The 10,118-nt window shown below is 32.4% G+C and overlaps 1 protein-coding gene across 1 annotated transcript; it reads left to right on the forward strand.

The window, feature by feature from the left end:
- The first annotated feature begins 6,779 nt into the window (after positions 1 to 6,779).
- LOC143066498 (uncharacterized) lies at positions 6,780 to 9,729 on the forward strand. Its single transcript, XM_076239411.1, has 4 exons — positions 6,780 to 6,973; positions 7,193 to 7,265; positions 8,596 to 9,000; positions 9,557 to 9,729. Exons 2-4 carry the CDS (start codon positions 7,205 to 7,207, stop codon positions 9,565 to 9,567), a joined length of 477 nt encoding a protein of 158 aa, XP_076095526.1. The 5' UTR covers positions 6,780 to 6,973; positions 7,193 to 7,204; the 3' UTR covers positions 9,568 to 9,729.
- Positions 9,730 to 10,118: the final 389 nt, after the last annotated feature.

Consider the following 10,118-nt stretch of genomic DNA (forward strand, 5'->3'; position numbering starts at 1 on the left):
AATGCTTTCCGCCCATCCCCCTTTTCCGCTTTATTCAAATAAAAAAAAACATTACAATGACATTAGAATGAAATTCAAAACAGTGTGGCTGTGGCCATTGATTGACACATTAAATTCATCCATTGACTGGGACAATTTACGTGAACGTTTGTCTGTAACGACCACTGTTCAGGACGTACCTACGATAGACATTTAAACTGTGGGGTCACCAAAGGTTTCTTAACGCCTTTAATTATAAAATAATTCGAAAAATTAATCAGGAATAACCTTTATGTTTTGATTTATATAATTGATATAAATCAAAACATCGTGTTATTTTTGATTAATTTTTCGAATTACTTTATTAAGGTGTTGAGAACCTTTGGTGACTCCATAGTTTAAGTGTCTTTAAAAAGTACATAGTGAGCAGTGATCGTTACATACAAACGTTCACCTAAATTATCCCAGTCAATGGATGAATTTAATGTGTCAATAAATGGCCACAGCCACACTGTTTTGAATTTCATTCTATATAAATAAAAAAGATCTAAGTAAGTAAGTTCCATAGTAAGATAATGGTTTAAAAGATGTCTTCTCTTTTTATAAAAATAGCAAAGTCTATGTTTTGCTAGGGGTAATCCAAAAATTTCTTTTCATCAAAATAGAATTAGAGGTGCAAAATGTTATACGATACCGATGATGTTTAAAAGTTCAAACATAAATGAAACACAGTCTCAATGTAAGGAAGAGTTGCAAGCACAACGTTCGACGAACGAACGATGGAAGGAACAAACACACTGAATTTAAAACACAACGCCACTGGACACAATCTCTTCAGTAAGCAGAGTATTATACGAAAGTTGAAAAGGGTGCATATATTTTATTAGTGGCCGCTGTTGATAAACTATCAATTGATAGCACACATGTTATTTTTACACTATTGCATGATAGATGTTGCTTTTGTATTTACAAATATTAGATTTGTTGATTAATAATACTGACACATGACATAATTTGTAGAACTGTTAATAGTCTCACGGTAAATAAAGGCAACAGTAGTATACCCGCAGTTCGAAAGTCATAAATCTATTGAGAGAAAACAGTTAAAATTAAAACCAAAGGAAACACATCAACAGCATAAACAAGGATATGCCATCTTGTTTTTTATAATTTGATCGTGTGTTAAAGGAAAACGAAAAACAAAACAAAACATAAAAGGCTGCAAATGATATGTTCAGACCCGATAGAAATTAGTTGAAGGTAGAAACCAGGTTGTGATTTAACATCTTGGCCAAGAGTCAAAATAAAATAAAGGGCCATTGTTATGAGGTCACTTGAAAAGACAACGTAAACAAAGTCATACTTTAAAATCAAATGCCAAGACATAAAGTTTGTGATAACTACAATTTGTAGAATATAGATTAGGTATACATGAATATTGATATTGTCAGATTTATAAATTCATTGTTTACAAAACTTTTGAATTTTTGAAATACTAAGGTTTTTCTGCCTCAGGAATTGATTACCTTAGCTGTATTGGTTTTTTTTTGGGGGGGGGGGATTTGGGTCCTCAGTGGTCTTCAACTTCGTACTTTTTTTTGTCTTAAGCGTCACTGTTGAGTCTTTTGTAGAAGAAATGTGCGTCCGGCGTAAATACAAAATTCAATTACTGGTATCTATATTGAGTTTATTTACAGCCACTGGGTCGATGCCACTGCTGGTGGAGTTTTACTTCCCCGAGGGTATCACCAGCTCAGTAGTCAGCACTTCTGTGCTCACATGAATTATCATTGATATGGTCATATTTATAAATTAACTGTTTAAAAATATTTGGCCTTTTTAACTTTTTTGGTTTCGAGCGTCACTTGTGAATCTTTTGTAGACGAAACGCGCGCCTGGTGTCAACTCAAAATTTAATCCTGGTATCTTTGATGTGTTTATCTAAGCAATGACTGCATGTTTCGATATATGCGGGAAAGAAATTTATTAACACATTATGTCCTTTGTCCCTTTAGCACCTCATTTGGAAATGCTTTACAATCAAAATATTATATTTTGGGACATGGAAATCATTTATAATAGAACAGTGAAACAGTAGTATACCGTTGTTCGATAGTCATTAATTGATATAGACAAAACAAATCCGTGTTACAAACTAAAGCTGATGGAAATACATAAACCATAAGAGGAAAACAATGAAACAACAGAAACACTGAAGTGCAACAAAAAACCAAACGACAATACAACGCACACAGAAACGAATTATGAGATAACAACATTTTCTTGACTTGCTACAGGACATTGTAAGAAAAATGGTGGGTTGATCCTGGCTTTGTGCCTAGCCAAGAAAAGAGGGACGAAAGATACCAAAGGGACAGTCAAACTCATAAATCAAAAACAAACTGACAACGCCATGGCTAAAAATGAAAAAGACAAACAGAAAAACAATAGCACACACGACACAACATAGAAAACTAAAAAATAAACAACACGAACCCCACCAAAAACTAAGGGTGATCTCAGGTGCTCCGGAAGGGTAAGCAGATCCTGCTCCACATGTGGCACCCGTCGTGTTGCTTATGTGATTACAAATCCGGTAAATAGTCTAATTCGGTAGGTCACATTCATGAAAGGGAAGGAACTTCGCACTTTTATGGCAATGTTAAACATAACACTAACGTGACAACATTACATGACAGGACTACAAATAAATGGAAGAACATTTAGAACAGAAATACACAAATAAACAAAACAATAGAACATTTCGACATGGTAATAGTTATCAGGTACCAGGCTTATAATTTAATACGCCAGACGCGTATGTCGTTTACATAAGATTCATAAGTGACGCTCAGGTATCTTTGAAGAAAGCCAAACAAAGTTGATGACCAAAAATTAAGTACCAAGAAGTAATAAATGAAGAAAGCCAAACAAAGTTGATGACCAAAAATTCCACAAAGTTGTGGCAAATAAAGCTAAGGTTATCTGTCTAATATAAGAAAATTCTTAGTATTTAGACACATTTATACTTTTGCAAACAGCAAACTTATAAAAATGAACGTATAATAGATATACATGTCAATACCAAAGACCGTACCTCACCACAGAATAAAAACGAACACGTAAAACAACCTAGGTCAGCACACAAAAACAGTACAAAAGAACCACGCATTGTCTTTCATTCGTCTTTCTATTGAACACCATAATAAGTGTAACACAGAAAAAACAAGAAAATAAGTGTAATCATTCGAAAACCAAACACAAACATTACGGATTTTAGAATTAAGAGAGGGGACTTCAACAAAAAAAGTGCTCAAAACACAAAATTCAAATTTGTGGTAAAAAAGCATTAGAGTACTAAATGCTTGATTTTGTGCACACATTCTATACTTCAAGTACTGAGTAAAGTGTAATAACCGTAGGTCTAGTAAATTGCTGCTTCTGATCCTGAGTAGGATAAATAGTATACTTGTGTAAGTCTGACACAGAAAAATACGAAAATAAGTGCTATTATAATAGAACAAAAAAAATATGTTGTTTTGAAAAATAGGGGAGGACCAACAAAAACTGTTTAGTCCCAAGTACCTGTGGAAATGATTGCATCGGCTTACACCAAGATCCATTAACTTTTTAAATCCTGTACATATAATGTGCATGGCCTGGCAGAATTAATCCTTTTGTTTTGTTTTCTTTTATATTCAACCTACATGTACTTGCACTTCTAATACATGGCAGGTCTATTTATACACTATTTATACACTGACAGGCATCCACTTCTAATACATGACAGGTCTATTTGTACACTATTTATACACTGATAGGCATCCACTTGCATCAGAAATATTTGTGTACTTCTTCTTTTGAAAATTATTCCTAAAAATATGCTGTATAGGGTTGGTTATTTTTGTCGTTATTTGCTGTCTTATTGAAATATACTCATTTTTGTTCGAAAACGAAATGCAGTAATTTGCTTGGTTAATTATTGAGTCAAAGTACGATAAATCGTACTCAATATTTTGATGGAAGAACGATTATCTGCCTTATTTAACATGGTTTGTATTCTACTGTGTCCTAATATTATGATGGGAATGGTCTGGAAGATGTGGACCAAAAGGACTTTTTTTTAAAATTTATTCATACAAACTGGCAAATATAAACGTAAAACCTTTCAAAATAGTTTTAAGTGAAGGTCATAAACCAACAAAGATATGTAGACGATGATTTCTGATTCTCTGTTTGAAGTTTCTATGGTTTATTTTTTCTTCATCCAACGCTTCTTTAATTCGTTACTAAAAAAAAGTAATAGGATTATATTCAAATGTTCCCTGCGTATTTGTCATTAACTTACTGGAATATGTTGAAAACTTACCATTTGGACTTTTGGAAATTTTCATTTGCCGACTCCCTTCTTGATTAAATAATGTGTCCACTTATCACAAACACATCAACGAAACATCTCGTCTTCCAAATCGGAAGATATTGACATGTCGATTTTACATATACATGTATGCCTATCAGGATGATACGATACAGCATAAACATAAGACTTTATTTATTTAAAAAGGCGACATTTGTAAAGCGTCAGTTGGTGGCCGCAATTTCAGGGTGAGTTAAAAAACTGAGTAACACTTGTAGACAAATCTCTGTTTCGGCTTTCAATTTGTTTTCAGTGCTATTTGACGAACGTTAAGTTTTTTACTTTTTGTCTTTTTCCAAGATTAAAAACAAAACTATATATTTGGCCTATTTTATCATTGTTCATTTGCCTTTGAGTAGTATGATTTATTGATCAGCAAGTGTTTATGCAAAGAAATATTTCGAATTCAGTTGATATAGACAATGCATCAATTGTATTTGATCTGTTTATTCATGCTTTGTATTATATGTCTCAAGGCGTCGTCTTACTTAAGTTTCATTTTTGTAACTTATCAACCAGCAATAAGTGCTAAAGCTTGTTTCAATATTGCAGATACTGACAAATACAAGTTAACTGTATTTTATCTAGAATTACTATAATTGGTTATCAAAGGAACCAGGATTATAATCTTATACGCCAGACTTGCGTTTCGTTTTCATTAGACTCATCAGTGACTGTCATTTCAAAATAGTTATAAAGCAAAATAAGTACAACGTAGAAGAGCATTAAGGACACAACACCCCAAAAAAGTTGTGCCAAATACGGCTAAGGTAAAACAGGGACGAAAGATACCAAAGGGACAGTCAAACTCATAAATCGAAAATAAACTGACAACGCCATGGCTAAAAATGAAAAAGACAAACAATAGTACACATGACCCAACATAGAAAACTAAAGAATAAACAACACGAACCCCACCAAAAACTAGGGGTGATCTCAGGTGCTCCGGACGGGTAAGCAGATCCTGCTCCACATGTGGCACCCGTCGTGTTGCTTATGTGATAACAAATCCAGTAAATAGTTTAATTCGATAGGTCACATTCATGAAAGAGAAGGGGATTGTAATTTTTAGTGTAATTCGGCCAGTTTCCACTCATTTCATTTCATAGTATCATCAAGTAACTACTTTTGGTCTACATAATCGTAATATTTAGTACATCGCTGACCAACAAAGAACGATTGACCTTCATTTCAATTTCTTGTTTCACTGATTCACATAAAGTTTCGACATTGATTTTTTTTTAAGGAAGTCCGAATTTATAAGATCAGTTGTTAATTGAAGAGAGCCATTGTTGGTTTGATACATTTAATTTGACTTTTATATTTTTACACATATACGTATCATTCGCCCAGATCAGAATTGTTTTGTTTGTTTGTCCAAATTTGTAAATGTATGATACAAATGTGACAATCAAAAGTAGAGGGGCATTATGTTTTCTGGTCTGTGCTTCCGTCCGTTCGTCCGTTCGTCCGTCCGTGCGTCCGTTCGCTTCAGGTTAAAGTTTTTGGTCAAGGTAGTTTTTGATGAAGTTAAAGTTACATCAACTTGAAACTTAGTACACATGTTCCCTATGGTATGATCTTTCTAATTGTAATTCCAAATTAAAGTTTTGACCCCAATTTCGAATTCACTGTCCACTGAACATAAAAAATGATAGTGCGAGTGGGGCATCCGTGTACTATGAACACATTCTTGTTAGTTATGTTTTGCTTAAAACAAAGACAAATTTGCAGGTTCACATTTTTATGTTTGTTATCCATTCAGTACTGGTATATATTAACACAGTAGGAGGGATATATTCACTCAATATAACCAACATAAATGTTAATAGTAACGATAGTGTTGAGAAGTATAGTAATTTGCGTTGACAACATTTCCGATTGATATCTTTGATAACTACTTTTTTAAACTAAGAACAAGAGCAAAGATAATTGTCAAAATGCAATTGTTTAAATAAAAATAAAGAACTGTCCGTTTTAAAAGGTTTCCCTCCATATATGACCAAGTCATTGTATTAAATGTTGTAGAGACATGAGGCCCCTCATGGGGGGTCCTAGTAATCACATAATCACCATTTTTTTGCCAATATAATCACATAATCATTAAATATTTGCTTATCTTTAGTAATCAAATAATCATAAACTAAAAATACAGTCCTAGGTAATCAAATAATCATGGAATATTTGGCTTAATAATCAAATAATCATTAAAAAAACGGCCAAGTAATCACATAATCAAAAACCCCATGAGGGCCCTCAGACATTTATGTTGTAATTAAATACGTAAGGTGTCAATGTCACAAGAAACAATTCGTAGGGTTTATTACGTTTTACGTTTCCGACCACCATATACGTAACCACAATTTCCCGTACCTTTATAGTTTAAGACTACTAGAACAAAAGACCATATTTAATTGCTGCATCCTTATAATTTGTTTTCTGACAACCGAATTATAAATGATGGGTTCTAATGCATTAATACATCGGCTGTGATTGAACGTATATAAAAGAAGAAAGATTCTACCGGACAAATCACAAGTGAATCCAGACCCCTCTTGAATTGCCAAATATCTTAAGGTAAATAATTTCCTATGTTTTCAATATATATGATAAAACATTGATTTCATCTAGTTTTTCTTCTTTTATTGCTTGAAAACATTTTTCAAATCTTTTGTCAGGCTATAGATTTATTTCAATAATCTGCATTTTTTAAAATTTAGAAGTGCATTTTTTTTAAAGTTATGCTTAAACCGAATATATGACCATCCTATATAGCTATTCATTTTCGAATTTTAGATACAGACGAAAATGTTGAGTTCGGTTGTAGTCGCTACCCTCTTTGCCTGTGTCTCTGCTACATTCTACAAAGGTAAATTAAAAACTACATGGTTTGTCAAAATCATAATTTCATGAAAAATATTGATTTGTGGGTTAAAATATTTCATATTTGAAGTACATACAGAAATGATCAGAAAATGGCAATCAGTTGTTATATTTTTGTTTTGTTAACATCTGAGACAATTTTAACAGTAAAAAGAGGTTGTGCCTATTTCTCCTACCTCTGTGTCAATCACATTTAAATGCAAAAACTTGTCGAAACATGATGAAAATTTGAATGTTAAAAAGTTTATAAAAGGAGTAGGTTCAGTAAGACCCCTTTTTGGCCCCAAAATATAGCAGTATTACAAAATTGTTAAAATGTTAACTTTTAGTTATTTATTGGAAAGTAGAATGCCTCTGCTACATAAATATGGGCTGGTTTTTTTACAATACAATGTTCATATATCGGGTACAAGCATCATTAAGTCATGCTAAATAACTGAATTCTTCAAAATGTTAGCTTTTTAGTTAAATTTCCGTCTTAAATGAAAGTGGCCGCATTTGTGTTCATTCTTAATATTGAAATGCAAGTTGCATTTGATGATAATACATAACATATATAAAGGTTAAGGATGAACACGGATGCGGCCACTTTCACTTTTGACAAAAACCATCCGAAAAGTGACAATTTTTGGCATATTTGATAGATTTTTCATATCTAGTTAAAATCTTTCACATAAACTAATTGAATCAACTGAAATAAACACTTAAGTGTTTAAAAAGTGTCTAAAATCTCTCGTCAGATGAAATTGAAATTGAAAATCGGCCGTTACCGGACCTACTCCATTACTTATTTTTTACTAAATCCTTTTTTCGCATTTCTAAAAAGAAAAAAATATCATCAGCGCTACATATTGCTATGTAAGACAATCATGAAACAACTTTGAATAATACAAATTCACATATTTTCTTTATAAGTTGTACTTCATAGTTTTGACAGGACTTTATATGATTTTGATAGTTAAACACTCCAATGTGCCAACATCTATTACAGTTGAAAGTAATAACTTGTGTTTGAACCCCTGTAATGAATGATACTGTGATTTTTTTTTGGTAGAAAAAGAAAGAACTTTTTTAAATGATGTGAACAAAATTCTGGGAAAATTTAACATACCAACCTTCATGCTTCATGCACACCGGATGTTCATATGATTTGTGTTTGAGGTTTCGATGCTTTCACCTACCCTCTCCCTTAACGAATGTCCTGTTTCTACATTTTTTCGTGCAACCTAGTTCTCCATAATATAACGCAAATTAGTTTTAAATATATGTAAATATACACACATTAAAACATTTATAACGATTACTTAAAATTGTAGGAAATTTTGGACCTCATTCTGGATATCAGAGATTTGGAGGATATGGACCAATGAACTCCTACTTTGGCATGATAGGATATAAAAATCAGTATGACATGTTCAATGGTGGATATCTAAATGGCGGCGCTGGTGGCTTCCAGAACCGTGGGTTAATGGGTGGATATCTGAAAGTTGGAATCGGAGGATATTTCAAAGGTGGAATGGGAGGACAATTTAATGGCGGAAATGGTGGATATCTTAAAGGAATGATGGATTCTGGGGCGTATCCATCTGAATTTGAAGGATGGAACAATCATGGCGCTGATTTAGGAATGGGGATTCAAGATTTCGGAAGTTATCCAATATTTCGAAACAACGGATTTGGAAATATGGGCGGTGCATATGGTATTAAAGGATTTAAGAAAGGTTTGTTATTGTTAAAAATTTACATGTTTTAAATTCTTGAAAAAACATTAGACAAATAGACTGTACATGATATTAATTAGTTATTTTTATCTAGCAAGTAGAACGAAACATAGATATACTAAATTCCGTCGGCCTCTTTATCATCCTTTAGGGTAAGTAAATGGTTTAATTGTTTTTAAGACATCAATACATCCTTTTATGAAACTTGAACAGAAGCCTTTTCATCATTAAAACACCGTTCTAGCATAATGAGAATTTTTAGGAATTATTCTTATTTTCTGATGATATTTTCTAGTTATTTTTTTCCTGTTATCATCTAGATACAATATGGAGTTAAAGTTTTTTTTTTAACTTAATAGAATTATATGATGTTTTGAAAGATACTTTTTGTGAATTTGAATTATCATTACATCTGAATAAAAATTTTAAATTATATTTTTTATCGTTTTTGAGTAATTTTTAAAGTAATTGACTATGATGAAAACAGTGTATCAAATTCTTAAAACAGTTATATAGAATTCATCTTATTGTTTATTCTTCTTTTTTGAAATTGTAGGAAGCTATTAGGTGAAACACTAATAAGGCGGAAGACACAACGAGGCTGAAGACAACAGAAGATTCTAGAAAAAACTCATATTTATGTTTATTTTTTTTATAATAAAATATTTCGATCCCCAAAAATATAATTATAACCTAAGCCTCATGTTCTGCAGATCCGCGTGAAAGACTCAATGTTACTATTTTACTTTAAATAAAGGCAACAGTAGTATACCGCTGTTCAAAAATCATAAAACGAACTATAATATAACAATGGCCATATTCCTGACTTGGTACAGGACATTTTTAAAGGAACAAATGGTGGGTTGAACCTGGTTTTGTGGCATGCCAAACCTCCCTCTTTTATGGCCATGTGAAATATAACTTTAAAATGACAACACAACATTACAGGACTACAATATAAATAAATAGGAGAACACAATTGACAAAGAAACACACGAATAATAGCTAACAAAATACAACAAGTTAACAATTTTAATACGCCAGAAGTGCATTTTGTCCACACAAGACTTACTAGTGACGCCCAGATACAAAAGATAAAATAGACAATGATCAGAGAT

Source organism: Mytilus galloprovincialis, chromosome 3 (assembly GCF_965363235.1).
Source record: "Mytilus galloprovincialis chromosome 3, xbMytGall1.hap1.1, whole genome shotgun sequence".
Classification (NCBI taxonomy): domain Eukaryota; kingdom Metazoa; phylum Mollusca; class Bivalvia; order Mytilida; family Mytilidae; genus Mytilus; species Mytilus galloprovincialis.

What these genes read in the sequence shown, in the direction of transcription:
- LOC143066498 (XM_076239411.1), top strand. Translation starts at nt 7,205, where the DNA reads ATGTTGAGTTCGGTTGTAGTCGCTACCCTCTTTGCCTGTGTCTCTGCT. An exon ending in CTCTGCTACATTCTACAAAG is followed by an intron (nt 7,266 to 8,595) that starts GTAAATTAAAAA and finishes TTAAAATTGTAG; the next exon opens with GAAATTTTGGACCTCATTCT.